The 21,643-nt window shown below is 37.7% G+C and overlaps 1 protein-coding gene and 1 long non-coding RNA gene across 2 annotated transcripts in view; both read left to right on the top strand.

The window, feature by feature from the left end:
* The first annotated feature begins 4,102 nt into the window (after nucleotides 1-4,102).
* LOC140923335 (uncharacterized) lies at nucleotides 4,103-6,239 on the top strand. Its single transcript, XR_012164150.1, has 3 exons — nucleotides 4,103-4,241; nucleotides 5,751-5,823; nucleotides 5,954-6,239. It is a non-coding gene; the product is annotated as an uncharacterized lncRNA (long non-coding RNA).
* Nucleotides 6,240-8,399: 2,160 nt separating this feature from the next.
* Nucleotides 8,400-21,643, top strand: part of LOC140922190 (sortilin-like) — a 25,336-nt gene continuing 12,092 nt past the window's right edge. Inside the window, exons 1-14 of the mRNA XM_073372167.1 lie at nucleotides 8,400-8,786; nucleotides 8,898-8,972; nucleotides 10,472-10,539; nucleotides 11,726-11,828; nucleotides 12,642-12,818; nucleotides 13,505-13,572; nucleotides 14,619-14,683; nucleotides 15,861-15,929; nucleotides 16,610-16,683; nucleotides 17,604-17,690; nucleotides 18,925-18,985; nucleotides 19,228-19,301; nucleotides 20,101-20,182; nucleotides 21,498-21,592. Coding sequence (XP_073228268.1) covers nucleotides 8,529-8,786; nucleotides 8,898-8,972; nucleotides 10,472-10,539; nucleotides 11,726-11,828; nucleotides 12,642-12,818; nucleotides 13,505-13,572; nucleotides 14,619-14,683; nucleotides 15,861-15,929; nucleotides 16,610-16,683; nucleotides 17,604-17,690; nucleotides 18,925-18,985; nucleotides 19,228-19,301; nucleotides 20,101-20,182; nucleotides 21,498-21,592 — 1,356 coding nt within the window. The 5' untranslated portion in view covers nucleotides 8,400-8,528. The remainder of the gene's footprint in view (nucleotides 8,787-8,897; nucleotides 8,973-10,471; nucleotides 10,540-11,725; nucleotides 11,829-12,641; nucleotides 12,819-13,504; nucleotides 13,573-14,618; nucleotides 14,684-15,860; nucleotides 15,930-16,609; nucleotides 16,684-17,603; nucleotides 17,691-18,924; nucleotides 18,986-19,227; nucleotides 19,302-20,100; nucleotides 20,183-21,497; nucleotides 21,593-21,643) is intronic.

The raw sequence follows: 21,643 nt of genomic DNA, 5'->3' as shown, positions 1-21,643 counted from the left end.
TCCTGGATAATGATTTATCCAGTGGATAGTGTTATTCACCTTTTGAACAGCTGGGGCCGGATCTAAAAATAACAGTTCCAGACAGACTATTATTTTTAAGGTGAATATGATCTCCCTTGAGCACATGTCTATTTTCTTATTGAGGAAATGATAGCCTGTGAACAGGCTCTCTGTTTGGGGAAAGGGTGAAAAAATTGCTAGGAGAGGGGAAAACACCCTTTCCCACCCCTCTCCTCGCAATTTTTTCACCCTTTCCCCAAACAGACAGCCTGTTTACAGGCTAAGGAAATGATGTTTCAGAGAATTCGTGGAGGTATTCAAGATATCAACTAATCTCACATGTATTTTGCATGATTCTTGTTGAAGAAGCATTGTGTTCTTAGTTGACTGAGTCTGGACATGGTTCTGTTTATCCTACAAAAATGGTGAATTAGTTTGGACATGTGAAGAAAATATTATTTCCAGTAATATTAATTTTGCAGTTGTGTATGCCTGTACAAAATACTCCATACATTTCTTAGTGCCAGGGTGCCACTGGGCTTATGCCAGATCTGGGCTTGGCATCAAGAATCCATTCTCTATCCAATAGGAGGAGGGGAGTACTTAACCTTATGAGCCTGAAGAGTAGACTGCGAGCAGTCTCTTATTTTTCTTTTGAGTCAGGGAGATCGAGAGCATGTGTGAAGGGCAAGTGGCAAAGCCGCTCCAATTTCTCCTCCTTTTTACCATTAATTTGCATAGTTTCACTTTTTCGCTCACCGCATGGCAATGAGGAAAGAAGGACAAGTGCTCGGGGTCTACCTAAAGAATGACCAACATCAATTTTCATGCTCAACAAAATAGATATAATTATTATCAAGGGAAAAGTTCATGAGAATTAGCAAAATGATCAGCAAAGAGAATATAAACGCTTTGATCTTTTTGCCATTTCTTCTTACTAATTCCCTCAAGAAATGTTTGGAGATCAGTGTGGAGAATTTGTATGTAGATATTGAAGTTTAATGGGAGAAGAGTAAAAAAAAAAAGAAAAAGAAAAACAATTTTAAAGGGGTGGGAGTTCCTCTGTTTTCCTAGTCATGCCAACCTTAACAGTCTCAAAACTTGAATAGTGAAATGATGCTGTCTTCTCATATTTTCAGCTCTAATGAGTTGCAATGATTGGCATTTATTCTCTTGTTTATATTAATATTATTTTAACTTTCATCTCTTTGCCAATGGGCCATTTCAGATGGTTTTTTTTTCCTTTTAAAATATGGCCAAGTTCAGAACACTTTTTTTCTTGTGAAAATGAATTTTGTTATTTGGTGTGAAAATCTTTGCACTTAGCCTTGTCTTAAAACAGTCTTTTGACAACTCAAAAGAAGCCGATTCATTTGGACCTTTTATCCAATCAATCAAATTAAAAACAGAGTTTTTCTTTGATGCTATAGCTGATGTTATAGATGAGGTTCTTGAGGTTGAATCTTTTACTTATGACTCGAAAAGTCGAAAGCTAGGCAATAATGAAACTTTCTTATTGCTGTCCCTTCAAAAAGATTATCCTGCGAGTCAAAACACATAGAATTGCAATGAGCGATCATTATTTATATTTATTTTAGTTATATTTTTTATGTTTTTGTGTGTCAATTAGTGATGTCAACAATTTACACAATGGCCATTTTTTGCGTAGCTATTAAAATGATACAGTTATGTAGTGATTTGTATAGAGAATATAAATATATGAATATATGCCAAACTCGTTGGAAGTTATGGCTCATAATAATTATTATTATCATGGAGTTTAACCCTTTCATTCTCAGAAGCAGCCAAAGTCGAATTTTAACAAGTTTCTAAAATACTGTACCTAAGACCAAAAGTAGAATGTGAAAGCACTGCAAAAGAGATTTCATTCGAATGGTAACACCATAGGATTTCATCCACGAGACTCACAAGTTAGAACTTCATACTGAATAAATAGTACCATTTGAAAGTACTGTTAGGGAGGTTTCATTTGAATGGTTACACCATAGGATTTCATCCACAGACTCCAAGGTTAGAACTACATCCTAAATAAATAGTACCATGAGAAAATACTGCTGAAGAGGTTTCATTAGAATGGTAACACCATAGGATTTCATCCACGAGACTCACAAGTTAGAACTTCATACTGAATAAATAGTACCATTTGAAAGTACTGTTAGGGAGGTTTCATTTGAATGGTTACACCATAGGATTTCATCCACAGACTCCAAGGTTAGAACTACATCCTAAATAAATAGTACCATGTGAAAATACTGCTGAAGAGGTTTCATTAGAATGGTAACACCATAGGATTTCATCCGCAGACTCGAAAGTTAGAATTACATACTAAATAAATAGTGCCATATGAAAGTACTGCTGAAGACGTTTCATTAGAATGGTTACACCATAGGATTTCATCCACAGACTCGAAAGTTAGAACTACAAGCAATATTAATAGTACCAGATAGTACTAACCATTTGAAAGTACTGCTGAAGACGTTTCATTAGAATGGTTACAGGATAGGATTTCATCACTCTCTCTGCGAGTGGAAGGGTTAAGTGAAAGCAGATTTCTTTGAAACGATACGAGTATAAGGAAACCGGTCGTTTCGATACAAAGTAGAAGTAGAAGGCTGGGATCGAGGGGTATTGATTATTTTGCAATGTTTACATAACATTTAACCTTCATGAAGTGTCTTCACTCTCTTAGGGATTACCACTGAGCTATGTGAGTGCAGGCACAAACCATTGCTATGTGGGTTTTCAGAGTGTGTTTGAGCCTCTGCAGAGCTGGGGAAACCTTGTTTGCTGATAACGCTATGAGAAATATATAGAAGGTGTTATGAAAAGGATGAGCCTTAAGAGTAATCAGTCACAATTCCAAACTCTTTTAAGCAACTTTTGTTCGTTTACTGTTTAAAAGACATGTGAAAGTGCTGTAGCATCCCTAACTAGTAAACTGGTGACTTGATGACAATCGTTCTCGCAATTGCTCCTGGCCTAAGATTATTCAGATTTCTGTTAGACCGGATTTAACTTTTTTATATTACTTGATTATTACCTGACAATTGTCGGACAATATTCTGTAACACAAACTTATTTCTCTTTTCGTTGATCCACTGTACTGTTCCGAGTTAGATTGTAAAGAAATTTATAATAAAGAACCTTTGTTATAAATTTACGTACTTACTTCGCCCGTGATCGAGTGGTTCCGTATTTATTCGAAAAGATGGCGTTTGAGAATAATCGCTTCTCTGAACAGCTAAAGCATGTACATGTATAACTCGCCAATGTCCGACAAACGCCGCACTTTTGAAAGAGGGATAAAGTTAGTGTTGCCCTAGGGGAGTATACAGGTGTGTGCCGTTGAACATTGTATTGTAAATCATTCTCCCTAGTCATACTTAAGTTAGCCTGCGTGGCAAGCGTCGACAGCTTTTTCCTCTCCCTTTTTTTGCCCCTGCAACGCCAGGCTAACCCAAGTCCTCCACCTGTTCATGATGATCATGTGCTTAAATCAGATGATACAGAAGTTCAGTCGGTTTAAGAAAGACTCTGAGCCGCACCACGAGTTTTACGTGTCATAATGCATAGATTCAGGATGGAATGGGTAAACAAAAACATCAAGTAAGGTTCTCATAATCATCTCATTCAATCACCAAACGAGATGCGACTGCAAGTTTTCATCGATATTAAAGGTTGCCGATCACGCCACTTTAATTTAAGATTCACTGTAGGACCTAACATTGGAATAATAAAGTACTCAGTCATAAACAAAGTCCATCTTTGTATAACTGGAAAATTTCAAATACATCGAGGAATAAATTCACATGGACATCCCCCATGACTTGAGATCAGACCTATCAGGGCTCGCGCTTTACGTGATCGTTTCCATGCATGCAAGCCAGACGAAACTAGAGCCTGATCTAAAGTCACCTGAAAGAGGTGAGCAAGCAAAGTCACAATTTATTTTAGCCTTTTAAAAGAGTTTCAGGATAATCCTTTCTTGCACTGACTGGATAGAAAGAATAGCACGAAATTTTGAGCCAATCAAATGCCTCTGGCTCTGCAACAGCTAATCACAAGAGGCTGATTTTGCACTAAAAAGTCAATCTCAAGATTCACGACACGACTTTGTTATTGATCAAAAGGTGCAAACAACTACCTCGTGAAGGACGCACTTTTACAATACCCCAAAGTTTTACTACACTCCATCATAAAGAATGGCCGCAACAGGAGAGGTATGTCGTTTACTTGTTTTTCACCAGGGAGTTTAGTTAAGGTTCACACTTACTTACAGTGTTGCCAAAGGTTTTTGTAGGAAAAAAGGAAAAAAGAAGGTATTGTGACAAATTTTTAAGTAACACCTGAAATGACAGTAAATTGTCACGCTAGTTAATATAATCCATGAAATAATATTCGTCCCATCCCATCGTAAAATTACGATACAGTGGAACCTCGATAATATTATTTAACGAAGGGCTAAGGCACCGGCAAAATGTGTTCGCTATATCGCCTATATCGAGGTTCTTTTTCATATGTCAGCATATATCTTACTATGACTGGGGTTGAAGAGAATCGTTCGTTATTCCGTGGTCTTCGTCATGTAGAGGTTCGTTATATCGAGGTTCCACTGCAGCTACTTCGCAATTCATCAGTTTAATCACCCGGTCCTAGTACAAGGCAACTGCTGAAACACATGGAAAAAAAATTCATTTCTAAGCGTAAAATATTTGGGTCTTAAATAGAAATCCGAGACGACGAGCGGGCCCTGAGTCGCGAGCTTATGTCTGTCTCTTTTTGTTTCTTTGGGAATATTGGCGCAGGAAACGGATAGATTTAAAACCAAGCTTCAAAGCACAATTTGTATAATCTGAAAAGAAGATCTCTGGGGTACTCAACAGAGTTTTACGGGGAGGCTCCGCCCCTAGGTCCAAACACATCTTTGTTAGACAAGGTACCCCTTTGGTATACCTTCTATTGACAAATTGTCGGTACCCCTTCACATACCTACAATTGTAGTTTAGAAGAGTTGCTTCCCTTTCAGCTACTGTAAAAGCACCGTCTTTAAAATATGAACAAACCCAAGAACTTTTTCACAATCATAAAATGCATCTGTTGGCTCTTTGAGCCCTTTTACAGAGAAAAATGACAGATTTCCCTACAACCTCGTCCCCAGGGCGGTTTCCCTGGCCAGGGAAGAGCGCCCTGGGGACGAGGTTGATTTCCGTACCCTTTCATATACCTGATGCCTGAAAAAGGTACCCCTTTCTTGTGGAGTCCCCCCGTAAAGGCAGTTATAGGGAGTAACGTAACTGCTCCCTGGGATCCAAAAGCACCGGAAGCTTTTTTCCTTTTCTTTCATAACTGCGAAATGCTCATACGTTCTTGTCTAGCCTGGGTGCAGTGGGGGCTGTACACAGGCTAGTTCTGGTCTTAATGCACCAGGAAAGCCGCTTACTCCCATACCTGAAGAATGCAGAGCATTAGCGGTAGCCTGTGTAGCAGGCGTCGAAAGGGGTAGGGGATAGGGAGGAAGGGAAAAAGGGAGGAGGATAAGGGAGAAAGCGAGACCGCCGCGTTTCGCCTTTCCCGCGTAGGGTGATTTCACGCGCGCTCGCGTTTCGCTCGCTCTTCTATCCCAGAGGGAAAATGGGACTGCTCGTAGTCTACCCTAACTCTGTTATTAGTCCATAAGTAGTGGAAAAAACAAAAAGCATATTTAGTTCTTTTTCCCCTTTTTAAATTAGATTGTGATTCGGTTGAACAACACATTACCTGACGGGATTCCAGCGAGCAATAACAAGAAAATGAATCACCAAGGTAATGTATCAAAGCTAACTGAGCAAAACTCACGTAGCAGCTGAAATTCTTTTAAGATCCCCCTTTCGTCGTTTTCTTCAAACATCTTAAAATAGATGAATGAAATATATTTCCTTATTTTTTCTGTCAGATTCACTCCTATGGACACCTCAAGGAAAGCCTGCCGCCTTTTTGTTGGTAGAGAAAACGGGCAAACTAGGATCTTGTTTCAACGATGGAAAACATTGCCGTCTGATGTCTATTGACAATTCTCTTCACTAAAATAAAGTCGTCAAACAATTTTTATGAGAATAGGAACCAAGAAAGGGCTGATTAAAGAAGGACACTGAAAATTACTTATCTTTATAATTGAAACGTATGTAATGTTTGTATTGATAGAATTTCAAAAAAGAAAATGAACAAAAGGGAAACGCAGAGGACCTGAAGAATCAAAACACTGATTCAAACTATTTTTTTGTTTATTGAAAGGAGCACCACTAAAAAAAAGGCTACCCGTGTGCTCTTTTCGGTTAGCCTGCGTAGCCAGCGGGATTGCTATTTAGCGCGGCGAGCAAAGTTTTGACAGATCGAGGAACTGCGAAGCCGTCCGGATAATGGGGAAAACACGCTCCCGTGGAAACATAAAGACAAGCAGAGTTTGCCAGTCGCCTTTTTGCTGGTGGAAATGACTAATAAAGCAGGGCAGTGTTGCAACAAAGAAAGATATTGCGCTCATCCGTATACACACTGAGACTCCATACGCATCGACCAGGGTGTTGACTTCCTGCAGTGTTAATACATATTCATAAATGTATATGCATAAACATGTAATAAAATAAGATCTATTCACAAAAATTGTTTTGAAGCGTTCCGTAATACACTGGAGTAACTGGCCGTGTTTGGCCTCAAATCAGTTGTGAAAATTCTTTCATTCGGACGGATGCGTATAAGGCCGGCTTTTTTGAGTCTCTGAAATGCGTTGGTCGCTGCAATGCAAGTGAAAGCAAAAAAAAAACCTTCAACAAAGTTTTCTGGCCATCAAAAGAAACGCTTGACCTAGTAACGATCAGCTGCTGATCCTACTCTGTTTCCACGGTTATCAAGAATCTGTGACGTCACAGTGATATGTGTTTCCCCGATTCCGGGTAGGGAAAGCACCTTTTTACTAAGGGATATGTGTTCAGGGGAAACACATGTCACTGTGACGTCACACCATGGGACAGGAAGGGATTCACTAAAATTTGGCATTTCCCCGAATCCCGCGTATTTACGTCAAATCCTTAATCCCGAAAATGTCGTTTAAGACTCTGAACTTTATTATAACATACAGTAAAGAAAGTCATTTATAGGCTAGCCTGCGAAAACAGCCGTTTCTCCTCGCTTCTCCCCGCTAATGAAAATGAGAAACGTCTGTTTTCGCAGGCTATTTCTTGGCATATTGTGCTAGTTAGCCCGAAAAACAGGCTTTTTCTCGCGGCTTTCTCGCTTGCCTTGCTCCTCTGAAAAACGTGAAGCAGGCTTCTCTTTGACTATGTACTCGTACACTCAGGCTAAATTAGCGTTAAAGGATCTTCCTTCTCCCTAGCATGTTTTAGTCGGTCATTTCTTCTTCCTGCTTATAGCTTGTCACGTATTTTTCTGTTTCTCAGGGGCACTCAGCGACAGTTTCCTACGGCCAAATACACTGAAAACGTTTTTTAATTTTTGGCTGTCCAGAGTACTTGTAGATCTCTAGAAATGCGCGCGTTCTAAGCGACGCCCATAAAATTTGTATCTGTTCGGTCATCCAAGGGAAATGGGCAACTTGAGTCTTTTCGAAATTACAAGCGCTTCAGTATTATTTTCCCGATAATTTAGGATATATTTTAAAGTTTTACGAAAGTAAGATTTTTTCTGATTCTTCTCTCCATCAAATTTTCGAATCCGAAAATCCTGGCGATTTCCTTTTTCTACGAAAAACAGCTTAATAAGCTCCTGGGGAGTAAAATGTGAACAAGTAAACTTCAGGAAATCGTAAGGAATTTATTAGATAAGCTTCGATCGAAACTTGTCAGTGAAAGGAAGGCCATCTAGAAATTTTTAAGCCCCCTCCTCAAGCTAGAGAAAATTGACGTAATGTTTGACAATTGAGGTAATTTTTGAATCCGAAAATTTTAGGTTTCCTCATTTTCTGCGAGAAATAGCCCGTAACATGGGGAGTGAAATGTAAAAAATACTAGTTCAGAAAATCGTAGGAAATTTATGAGACAAGCTTCGAAAATTATACATGAATGGAACGGGAATCTAGAAATTTTTAGCGTCCTAAACCAATAGAAAATTCTAGGCCATGTTTGCTTTTCCGAACAGATATTTTACAGAAAACGGTGAAATTTGGATTTACAATTTTATTTTCTCAATGCCCACTGTTCGGTTGTTTTCCGAACTTTGCTACTTTGAGTGACTTTCACGAGGTAGTCTTCTGATCTGCACGCAATTTCCAATATTAGTAATCTCGTTTTAAAGTACTTGCCACCTATTTCCTGAAATATGACACTGCATAACATGAGCCTTCGATGCTTCTCCTATGCGGTTTATCAATTCAGCGCATGAGTTTTTCGTGTTAAATCTTGCAGAAAACTTTAAAAGAAAACATTTGGGAAAATGACTTTCGGGGTTTTCACTTCAAACTTTTAAAGTTTATTATTTTCTCCTGTTTACTTTGCGTGTGAATTGGCTTCTTTTCAATAATGCGTCTGTGTAATTCGGGGATTATTTTCCTTATTTTGGCGTGTTGTACCGTCGTCCTGTCCGTGGAGTTAACCAGGAATAAACCTGCGAAAGATTTGCTGAAGTTGTCGATGCCCAGCAAAGCGAGGATCAATGCTAAACGATTTCGACGAGATGCAGACCCTACGGAACCACCTGATGTATTGAGCTTTGGCATGGATAAAGAAAAATGCGAGGATCCTACTATTTCTGAAGACAGAGAAATTACTAACTTTGATGTAAGCCTTGAGTAATTTAAAATACGATCTATTGTTCTTCGCGTGCATTCACGATTTTGTGCAGTGGTTGTGCTAAAATTTCCGCGTTGGTTTCTTGTTTACAATTTACAGTGGAAGTTTGAAAACGAGACAAAACTTAGCATATCAATGGCATGGATAGGAAAGAGAAAGACCGGGGAAGCATCAGTAAGTTAACATTCGTTCAGCGTAGCGAGAACTGGTTATGTAAACAAGTATAGGCTTTTATGTAAATTCTCTGCTGTAGTTGTTATTTTCGTTGGCTGTAACGGCTGTTGGATAGCTACACATTGCTCAATATTAGTAGGGTTAAGGGGAAAACAAATAAAAGTTTTCTGATGGCTTTTTGAATTGTCAAGGCTTGCACCTTCCGTGAGCGCCGCGAGATTTCATTATTGAAATTTGCACTTCGATTTCCATGGATTCCGACATTTTGTAAATAAAATGTTAACTTTGTCTATAGAGGTAACCTATATTATAGTGACATGGCTGAAGGTGAACAGGACGCTCCCTTCAAACCTATCACTCTATTATTATTGCCTGAACCCAAAATACCTCTGAATTCATGATTATAAAATTTTTTAAAGCTGAAAATTATGAAGTCTCTTAGCAGCTGCATGTATGTACACTGTATTTATTTACTCAGGTGATGATATTTATTCTTAATAGTTACACTGTTTGGTGAAAGATGTCAAATATTCAAGGGAATTCTGTGAGCAGTCAATCATCTTTGAAGGGGGCATAAGGGGGATGGCATTACCACAAAATGGCACAGATATACATATAAACACCACACAGAATAATAACTATAAGAAAACTGAAACTGCATCGAAATTAGCCAAAAATATTTAAATAGACCACAAACCACTTGGTTTTGTGAAACTGCAATACTGAAAATTGAAATTAAAATTTCCTCAAAATGGCACCAAAAATTGTCCAGGACCGTGTCCCCGCAAAACCTTGCGCCCCCCTCATTTCTCAAGGGAACATGTGAATTAAGAAAAATAATATTGGTAAGATTTTCATATAACCCCATTCATTTATATTGCATACATGTTTTCAACTCTATTCATATGTAACTATTTGTGAGAAAAAGTATGAAATTGGTGCATGCATAATGAAATTAATGTTTGGGGTTACATGGAACTCTCACCAAAATATTTAACAGAACAATCAAACTTCGTGGCTTTTTCCATCTTGTTCAAATTATTTGTCAAAGTGTTGGCAAATTTTTTTGAGCTGAATTCTAAAGGACTATACCTAATTCCAGAAAAAAAAGAAAATTGTTGTTTTGTGTTTACATCCTCCATAAAATGTGAAATCAGGAAGTTTCTTGTCCTACGTGTGGGAAGGCAAAGAAATGTACAAAAAAGTGTGATGCATATTCAGAATTGTTGTTCTACTAATCTAAACTTCTAGCTTTTGCTGTTCTCCGTACCTTTTTAGTCTGTCATTGTGCTAAGCTTAAGCTCTGTTATGACTGGAAATAAGACTGTACGGTGTAGAATTAACATCACTGTAGATTTTTACGTTGGAGGCAGTATAGCATTGTCAGAAAGAAGAGGAACCTGGTAGGGGTCGAGAGTGGTGGAATGTACTCTATAATCATTGATAGTTACAAGCAGAAAATTACATCATAACATTTGCGTTCTTTTTTCTCTTAATAGGCACTGCTTCTCTTAGCTACAACAGAGTTTTCTTTTCTGTTCACCAAACCATCAGTCCTATATAGAAGGTATATTGTAACCATTTTTGATGCATACATGTCATAATTACAGTCAACTCTCTCTAAGACAGACACCTTTGGGACCAGCACTAAGTGTCTGTCTTAGAAAGATGTTTGTCTTATAGAGAGTCAAATAAAGGGAGTAAAGAAAGGCAGGGACCAACTCTAGGTGTCCGTTTTACAGAGGTGTCCGTCTTATAGAGGTGTCCGTTAAGAGAGAGTCGACTGTATATATAACTCTATGTACATGTATGTACTGTTTATGTTTATGACATCAATATCACATTAGCAAATGATTTTCAACTTTCATGCAACCTTCAGATCAGCCGATTCAAATCCATCTTGGAAAATTTTGGCCCCATCTCGAAATCTTGGAAGTGTTTGTCATGGGTCTCGAGCTCACACTTTCGGTGATTTTGCATCTCATAGGTTCTAATTAATTTTTTGAAGTCTCAGTCTCGAATTGTGAAACCAGTCTTGCAAAGTCTCAAATTTACCATTCTATACCCCTAATTATCCAGGGTTCTATTTAGGGTATCTGGGGGGGTAGAAGCTTCCTCCCAAAATGCCCAGCTCCCCCCCCCCCAAAAAAAATATTGTTATCATTACGGTAAGTAACTATATCAGAAAAATCATCCAGATGCGACGAGGTCATTGCACACTGTAACATTTCTCAAAAAAGTGTCAAAATGCACCAGATTGAATCTCAGTGTATATTTATTCAGAAAACTCATGGCCTTTGGCCACTCGAGACTTCTCCCCCAAATGAAAAGTCCTAGATAGAGCCCCATTATCGGATCCTTATTTGGAAGAGGCTCAGAAAGTGGTCGTCAAGTTAGTATGAGCAACACCTTTGTGACTAATCATGCAATGACTGTTCAGTATGGTGGAAGCTCTGATCAGTGGACATTACCACAGCGTATTGCTATCATTCTTTTCTTTACGTTCCCAATATTGAATTAAACAATTTAGCAAAAACAAAATAACTCTATATGTCAACCCATCAGTGCCCCCGACCAGATTCCGGACAGATTTTACGTCATCCGTGTGGAATTTTTGTCGCTGATGCACAGTTGTCCCAGGAAAGACAGCTGTATTCACTGGCTATGAAGTTTCAGGCTTTCTGCTGACCTTATTTTAAGCTTTTCAAGAATACAAACATATCAATCAAGCTCAACTTTTTCTTTGTCAACAGTGATGACTTTGGTAAAAAGTTCCGCCCTATCAATGCAGAGATATTTAATACACACATCAGAAAAGCTGGTGGAATTATGAAAAGTCCTGTGAATCCCAAAAAGGTTTGTTGCTGAGGGCTTAGAAATTCTGTTGTATAATATTGTTGTTCAACACGAAGCTCAGGTAAAAGTGGTGTCCTTTGTTTCCTAAAGAACAAATGAAAGTGGGAATCAAGCACGATTGAAACCATTTTAACCTGAAATTCTTTTTGAACTACAACTTATTTAGGATATTCAAGAATTTATGGATGGTCATGTTCATGGTTATTTTTCCCTGTTTACTTTCACTGGTAGATTTCGTGTACTATTTTATCATAATAATAATAATAATAATAATAATAATAATAATAATAATAATAATAATAATAAAACTGTGAAAGGTTTGAACCCAGGAGTCATTTCAAAAGGTTGAGTTTGATCATCTGGGTGAACAAAGTCCTGAATAGGACTGTCATTGTTGACTGACAGACGACGAATAACATCGTGACATAATTGACCAATCAGATCAATAACCAGAGTATAATACCATCAACTGACGTGATACAACTCACTTTGACTCTGAAGATGACTACCGCACAGGTTGTCGAAACGTCAGTCACTGTCAACAACAACAGTCCTATTCAGGACTACGTTCACCCGGACAATCAAACTCAACCTTTTGAAATAATAATAACAATAATAATAATAATAATAATAATAATAATAATAATTATTATTATTATTATTATTATTATTTTTCCATTATAGTTTTCCTTCATTAAGTGCCCATTTATGGCAGAGTGGGCGCCAGAGAGAGGTTCAACCCTTAGATTGGTAAGAAGTTTAATAGAGAATTGCACCATCATTCACTGTCTGGTTCTTTTCCTCTTTTCAAAGGTCATCCTTGTATCTCATGGCAGTATACTTTTCTTACGCAATTCTGTGATTGTAAGAACCATTGATGGCGGAGAGACGTGGACAAATTATCAATTACCATTTCAAGTCACTGGTCCCCTTCTCTTTCATCCTCGAGAAGAAGATTGGATTCTGGGTAGAGGTGTTGTCAATGGAAAGGTACATGGTATTTTTTGTTTGTTATACACTACAGGCCATGGGCATTGCAGCATTACACACGTCTTTCTTGGGTGTCAATCCACCACATTGCACACAAATTACATGAGAAAATTATACAGGCGTGAAACACGCATTTAAAAAATACACACAAAAATACATAAGATAAACGCAAATTTTTGGAAAGGAAGTGGAAAATTTTTGTTTGTGTAAAATTTTATACGTGTTTTTTGCATGTATTTTTCATGTAAATCCACCATATTGCTTGCTATTTAGACTCCTGTAAATGCTGCAATACCCGTGGCCTGTACTGTAGATCTTTACTAAATTTCCCAGTTGGTTGAGTCAAGGCAGTGCAGTGCATTGCATTTGACTGTTACTGGGTTATGGCTTGCAGTGCCAAGAAAAAAAATACAGGACTCTGAATTAGAAAAATTGAAACCATTTAAGAGGTGGGTTTCTGTGAAAAATACCTTTTTTTTGACGGAACCAAAAATTTTTAACAGATGTTAATTTTCCTATAATCTGTGGGCAAGCATCCGGAAAATTGTTTTCCATGGCATCTAAAATGCTTGGACTTGAAACATGCTTCATTTCAATGGGTATATCAATATGTTTTCAATTAACTACTATTTATAAGAATTGCATTTCTGGCATGAATGGTGATGAGATGATACTTGTCCTTGTAGGTATTTTTATCAAAAGACTTTGGAAAAACGTGGACATTTTTGCAGACTTATGTTAGAGATGTTAAATGGTGAGAAATGACAGTGATGTTATTAAAACACGTAACAGCTATAGTGTAATAAAATAATATAATATTAATTATGGTGTAATATATATTAAAGTTGGTATTACATTGTAATACTAGAGATAATCATTGATTATTAAAGGATCCGCATTCATCACTCATGGAAACGAAATCCAGTCGAGGAGTCCAGTTTCCTGGCCAAGACGCCCCTAATCAGCAGTTGCCTGCAACACCTTGAAAATTTGTGGCTTTGGAAAACCAAGATTAGGATGCGTTCTGATGAAAGCAAATATTATTATTAATGTTTGTGTTATAGTAGGCGCTGGTGCATGTTGTAAGAAAATGACATAATTTCAGATGTAAAATTTGGTATGAGAGCAAATATTTTTAATGTGTGGTAAATTTTTAAGTACCCTGGGTACCAGAGGTTTTTTTCTCATGTGCGACGGGGAGCTTTGTTTTGTCGGCCACAGGCCGACATGTGTTCGGCCAAAGGCCGAAGACACAAACAGCGAAGCTGCGAGAAAAACCTTTGGCACAGAGCGCCTTGATTTACCGTCCTAGATGGACCTTGACCTTGTCTCCAACTAAAGTGGCAGTTGCAAGACTGTTTAATTAGCTAACTCAAAAGTAATTATCAGCGGAGTAACGACGCGTTCTAGCCACATTATCACAGTCACATTATCTTTAGAAAAACAAGGTGTAAATTAAAAATCATTGCTAATCTTGTCCCTGTGCAGTTCTCCATAATTTATGTAACTTCAGTTTAAGCTGCAATCCATTCATGAAAATTTGATTCTGAAAATCACTGAAGGAGAATTTAAAAAGATAAAGGGGATAAGGGAATTCTAGCACAAGAGCACAAGAGGGACACGAGGAGGCATACTGCTCGCACTCTCCCATGCCCAAATTCCACCATCTTCGCCTTTAAACATCTGCCACCCAGGCTAGATTCAGTTATCTATTTAAAATGGAAGGTGAAATGGTGAGTCTACCAGACTGTTGAAAGTGATCCCTTCCTGTTTTCATGTGTGAGTTTTTTTTCTTTGCAGGGGTGCCAGAACAGACAAAAAGGATGACAAAGAAGAGAAGACAATTCTTATGACAGTGGCTGCCAGTGAGTTTAAACTGCCATGATGATATTTTTGTCTTTGTAGTGTTGACGTTATGCAATCCAGTCTTTTTTCAAAACAATCAACATTGTTTAGGAGAGAAGGGGACAGCAGAAGTATAGGCTCTTAAGACAACATTTCCAAGCTTTTGTAAGAAGTAGAGTACAAGTTAATTTAGCAAAGTGCCACTTCTGGCCTAAATACCCACAAGTGTCCCAAGATGGTTTGACCAGGTTTGTAGGTAAAAACAATAGTAACCTGAATAAAATTTGACCTCCAACATTTTATACCTGACTTTACCTTTTATGTATTACTTTGGTTTTATTTTGTATTGCTTTCACTGTCCTGATTTTTAGTAACTTGAAGTGATTCTGTTACCTCTGCGTCCTGCATCCCTAATGTACAAAAATCCTCAAAGATGCAAAATAATTCATGGCATGTGTCCCGTAGGGCACAAAAAACGATCGATCGATTTGAAGATTTTGTGGTAGAATATCCTGTTTTCGTGTGATTTCTGTGGCTGTTGTTTAAAGATGCATTTTAATTATTTTAGTCTATTTTTTTTGCTTTAAATATATAGAAGGACTCTATTTCAATTTTAGTAAACTGTAATAAAGAGTTTTGGCATCTGTCTCCAGATTAACTATCTGGTTACATAAAGGCCCCAGCATTTTCAATTTGGGACTCCTTGATTTTTTTTAACCCTTTAAGCCCCAATATCCACATACAAATTCTCCAAACTGATCTCTATACATTTCCTTAAAGAATACGTTGAGAGAATTTGATAAAGATCAAAGCATTTTCTCTTATGCAATCATTTTGTTAATTCTCATAACCTTACTTCTTAACATTGTATGGATATTATTAGGAGAAAATTGATGTTGGTCACTATTGGGACTTAAAGGGTTAACTGGGAGTCTTTGGTTGTGTACAGGGACTCATGATTACTCACGGGATGAGTCCCAGGACACATCATAACTATTTGTAACAAAATCACTGAACTTGTACTTGACAACCAGTTGACATGTGTAATTTCATGCATGCAGTTTAGATATCCTACAGTTTTACTGGTGAAAAGTTGTAACTTGCATTTAGAAGGAGTAATTATCCATAGTCTGTCCGCTTCGAACACATTGACTACCTAAATGTTGATAAAAATAATAATATTGAAATGTTTCACAGGTCCTCAAGGCTTCCTGATGGGAGAGGCTGACTTGATGAGATCAAGGGACCTGGGAGAAAAGTTTGAATGTAAGTCAACATCTGGTGAGGGGTTTCAATATTAATTTTATACTACGACATGAGAAATTTTTGCAATTTGATTGGCTTAGAGCAGTGGTTTTTCAGCTTTATTTGAAATGCCTACATGTGAAAATTACAAACCTTTTGCGGGTAGTAGTATAAACAAATAATAGCAGGATTTGTACGTGATATGTGGCGTAAATACCACAAGTGATATTTCAAAATTGTCTCAAATTTCACTCACCTAATGGCTTGTGAAATTAGGTATAACAATTTTGAAATATTACTTGTGGTATTTATGCCAAATATGACTACAACATGCTATTACCTATACAAGTTGAAGTAGCCAGCAGGTTTGAATAGAGTAACCAACTGTATCGACAAGGGGCTTTTAGTTGCCTTCATCTAGAAGGGGTCTGGGGGCATGAATCTCCAGAAAATGTTGGAAAATGCAATTTCATGGATTCTGGGGACCAAGTTGGGTGTACTCAAAAGAGTGTGTTTTTCTAGCATATTGTATTTCAGTCAAGTTTCGATTTATCAACCACACAAACAACTCCTATCCTGTATCAAAGCATTGCACAAATGACAATATTTAATAAAATTACATACATTACATTTTTGTAAACAAATTCTGTATAACACTACAAAGAATACTGATGAATAATTATGGTCTTACACTTTTTCAGCTATTCATGTTCAGCATGTTTTTAGCTTTGGGCTTCAGGGACCATTCCTATATGTATCCATTAACCATAACAAGGTGACTAAATTGTACTACACTTAGTTTAGGACTCAATTACTTTGTAACACTTTCTGTGTCAATGTATTATTGTTGAAACAGAGTTGTCTTCACTTTTTCCGACATCACTGTCATCATCAGGGTTCCCATCGCCTTCACTATTATTATTGTGAGTGACCTTACACCATCATCATCACAGTCTAGTAATCACCATTGCTGCCATAAACGTCATCATCATCATCATCATCATCATCATCATCATCATCATCATCATCATCGCTGTCGTTGTCGTCGTCTTCATCATCATCGTCATCATCACTGCCATCATCATCATTATCATCGTCATCGTCGTTCTCGTCGTGGTCATCATCATCATCGTTATCATCATTATCATTGCCATCATCATCATCATCATCGTTGTCGTTGTCGTCGTCTTCATCATCATCGTCATCATCACTGCCATCATCATCATTATCATCATCGTCGTCGTTCTCGTCGTGGTCATCATCATCATCATTATCATCATTATCATTGCCATCATCATCATCATCATCGTTGTCGTTGTTGTCGTCTTCATCATCATCGTCATCATCACTGCCATCATCATCATTATCATCATCGTCGTCGTCCTTGTCGTGGTCATCATCATCATCATTATCATCATTATCATTGCCATCATCATCATCATCATCGTTGTCGTTGTCGTCGTTGTCATCATCATTGCCATCGTCGTCATCATCATCATCTTGATTATCATCTCATCATTATCATCATTGACATTATTGAGATAATTGTCACTATTTTTGTTTTTACATATACAATGTAGCCTCTTTTGTTTTATTTTTGTCACCTGTTGTGCTAATTATTTTTGCGTCATCTGCAAACTCTCATTACTAAATTGTTTTATGGATCTGCTGTACATATGTTGTTTTTTCTGTTAGAATAACAATACACGCATAATGCACGTGTCTAAGGATGGTGGGGATTCTTGGAATCCTGTTCAAGTGCCGACCATCACACCTGAGAGGGTAAGTTTTACAGCAGCTGTCCATGTGTTCGTGTGATATGGAAACAATGTTCAGACCTGACAACCATTTGAATTCAAACCATGATTCAGTGGGGAGTTTAAGCAACGATGGCAATGGCAGAGATAACGTCACCCAAAAAGTGTTTCGCACTGTTTCAAACTTCATCGCTCTTATTCCAACTCTTTTAATTTGGCAAATGTTGACGATTTTTTCAGGAGTTGAATTCTAAAGGACTGTATTGAATTGAGTTCACAAAAAGAAAAAGAAAATCACTGTCTTGTGGTTATGTCTTCCATAAAATGTGAAAAAAAATTAACAAGTTTCACTTTGTAGTCTTGGAGTGATGGCAAAGAAAATAATGTATAAAAAAGCATTATGCATGTGCAAAGTTGTTGTTTTGCCAATCTCAACGTGTTGTTTTCTTGACGTTCTCATTGCTGTCGCCATCAATATTGCTTTAGCTCCCTAGTTCCCACTAGACAATGACTGGATGCAGCTCAATACCTGGTAGCAGTTTAACTTAACAAGCTTCTGACTCATGCCATTTTTCTCCAAATGACATTTGGATTTCAGACATAAAAACTGGACACATATTTTTTTGGATATTTTACATAATTATAGTTACACTTAGTTACCATAGGGAGACAGAGGAGGGGCTTGAAGTTTCTTTGTTTACTTTTCTAAGTAAGCATTGTGGTCTTGAAGTGTGCTTATAAATACTTTTCTGCTCGTGTTTTTCTTACAATCTTTCCTACAATCTAAAGTCCCTAAGACACTGAAATGTTGAGTTAACAGAATTTACTAATATGGTTATTGTGATTACATGTAGTCTTCTACATTGTACATTATGAATAAACAGTGTATCCAGACAAAGCCTTGTCTTGATGTATGAATCTGTTGTATAAAATAAATTTTTGTGCTCTATACAGACTCTAGTTTTGAAATACAGTCACTAGACAGTCCCAGTATACACCGTCATACAGGCATTTAATACTTTCACGTTAGCCAAAATACTTCTTGTTTACCACCCCCCCGCCCCCCTCCAAAAAGAAAAAATTGCATAAGTGGTGTTTTCAAGTTTTCTTGGAAGGATTGTAAATCCCAAGAGAATTGGAAACAATGCCTATGCAAAACCTTTTTTTTTTTTGCGGGGGGGAGGGGGGGGGGGCGATGGGGGGTAAACAAGGTGTATTATGGGAATGGGAAAGTAGTGAACTTTGTATTTCTATGCTAGTTTTACTCCATCCTGGACATGTCTGAGGGGATGATCTTTCTTCATGTGGATGACCCAGGAGGTAATTTGTGTACTTTGACTTAAGTTTGTTAATACACTGCAGGGTTCAAATTGAAAAGGTACCATACTTTTCGCCATCTGAATCAATAATTTACCAGCAAGATCCTGAATTTTCAGAATCTAGCATTTAAGAAGTTGAATTTTTAGTATCGTGCCAGCAAAATCTTGAATATTCAAGGTGTTAAAGTTTTTGAAGTGACCGGTGTAAAACGGTTCAACCATATCGTGTTTGCTTTATTTCAGACACTGGAAAAGGAGTGTTGTACACTTCTGATGCTGACGGGATCGTTTTTAGTGAATCTCTTAGAGACCACGTGGTGAGTTTGATGCGTTTTTTGTGGAGGTAGACCACAAGCAGTTGTACTCTTTTCCTTAGAGTAACACGTTGCATGTGAAAAAGTAAAATTATGAAAATAAATGCTTCTGCCCTCTTTCGTCGCGACTATGCCCTCACCCCTCACATGTGCTCTTAATTTACTTTGACTCAGAAGAAAAATCAAGGACTGCTCACAGTAGTATTCTGAAGGTAACAACCGATTTCGCTACTTGGCGAACTCGCTACGTTCTAGTTCTCAACAAATTCGCTACGGTTTTTTTTTCTTTGAGCCATTGAAAATATTCCCTTAATCGCTCTAGAAAAGAAATCTTGTAATATATTTGAGCTTACCCAACAATGCCAAGACAAGAGCAGCAAGTCAGCATCCAAAACAATACGGTTTAGTGAGCTACAGTACAGGCCAAGGGTATTGTAGCATTACACGCGTGTAAAAAAATACACGCAAAATTTTGCAAACTGAGTGCAAATTTTAAATTGCGTGTAATTGTTCGTGTAAAATTTTACACGCGTGTTTTTGCGTGTATATCCACCATATTGCACGCAATTTACACGCATGTAAATGCTGCAATGCCCATAGCCTGTACTGTAATTAGTAACTCTGCTAATGGATTTATCGAAGTCCTGTCAGATAAATATTTTTACTTTGTGGAATATCATTAATTTTATGAGGATATTGTTACACTGTACATTGGGCTATCACGGGACTGCAGTCATCTTGTTCATCTCAAATGAAAATGCTGCCGCTGTTAATGTCGTTGTTTTTATTTTTCGGTAAACAGTACACAAACTATGGTGAAGTGAATGATTTTTTCAAAGTTGAGTCAATGAAAGGGACTTACCTCACCAGCCGCATGAATAGCGGTAAGTATGCCATACATTCCTGTGTCCTAGTCTACTTGTAGATATCTCTTACGTGAGGCTAAGAACACCCCATTCATGCTGTCTCATCGTTATTGCAGTCCCTTCTGTCTCTTCCTCAGCTACCCTGTTTTTTATTTATCCCACGGCTACCTAGCCTGCAACACAGACGAAACTAAACTCAGGTTAAGTCCGTCTGCCGCGGGAAACAGCGCCAAAATCCATGTTCTGGGTTCCCACCTGTGTACCAGGATTTGAATACGCGCCATGATTGGCCTGTTAAAAATGCCATTGTTGATTTGCCAATCAGGTTGAGAGGAAATTCGAAACTCACTTCCGGTAGATCGTTGAGTCCGTTGACGGTCTTGAACAAGAATATCGTCGCTGCTTCGCAGACGTTACTAACTGGAGTTTGTTTATGTCTGCGACACAGGCTAACGGCTATTAGTAAAATCCAGCTAGTGGTCTATTAACAATGCTGTTTTCTGATTGGCTATATATTATTGTCCACTAGTAGCGAAAAGCGCCGGCTTTTTGGCGGCAAAAAAAATTAATGTCTAGCTTTAACTAGTTAAAGTTTTCTTCGATATTAATTTTTTGACCAACTAGTTGGATTTTACTAAAACAATTATTCCTCTCGCCCTCGTGGCCTCTGAGTCAATAGCCCATTCGGCCTCGAGGAATAATTGTTAACTATTTGGCATAAAAGTCAAACTATCCATCTTTGCAGTGAAAGGCTCAACCTCGTTCCCAAGGTTCTCTAATTTGCGTGGCATTACATATTGTAGTGATCGTTTCGCCCAGTTGTTGTGAAGTGCGATTGGTATAGGTAATAGCATGAGTTGTAGTGATATTTGGCATAAATACGACGAGTGATATTTCGAAATTGGTATACGTAAAGGCGAGTGAAATTGGAGACAATTTTGAAATATCATGAGTGGTATTTCTGCCAAATATCACATACAAATCATGCTATTATTTGTTTATACTACTGCCCGCGAAAGGTTTGTAATTTTCACATGTAGGTATTTAAAATTAAGCTGAAACACCACTGCTCTAAGCCAATCAAATTGCAGAAAATTTTCAAGTACTAGTATAGAGAATGAAAATCAGCATTGCTCCATAAATTGAGAGAAAAAATCAAATCAATGCTGTATAAACTGGCATTAAAAGGTGGAATAAGGCGAGCATAAATTCCCATGGATTTACCTGCATACTTGTTTTGTCACACAAATTTCATCATCTAAAAACAAGGCGTCAATTTTGTGGTGAAATTTACAGCTGTGTTTTTATGTGGTATTCTTTTCCCAAACTGCAGATAACTCTGTTACTTCGTTGATAAGCTATGATCGTGGAGGAGAATGGAAACTTATTCCTTTAACTGAAAAGCAATGCGAGGGAGTTTCACTGAAGGTAAATATTTAAATGCCTCATCCATTGTGGAGATATTCTCAGACCTGCCTT

The sequence above is a fragment of the Porites lutea genome, chromosome 13 (assembly GCF_958299795.1).
Source record: "Porites lutea chromosome 13, jaPorLute2.1, whole genome shotgun sequence".
NCBI lineage: Eukaryota > Metazoa > Cnidaria > Anthozoa > Scleractinia > Poritidae > Porites > Porites lutea.
This window is presented reverse-complemented; position numbering and strand designations above follow the sequence as displayed.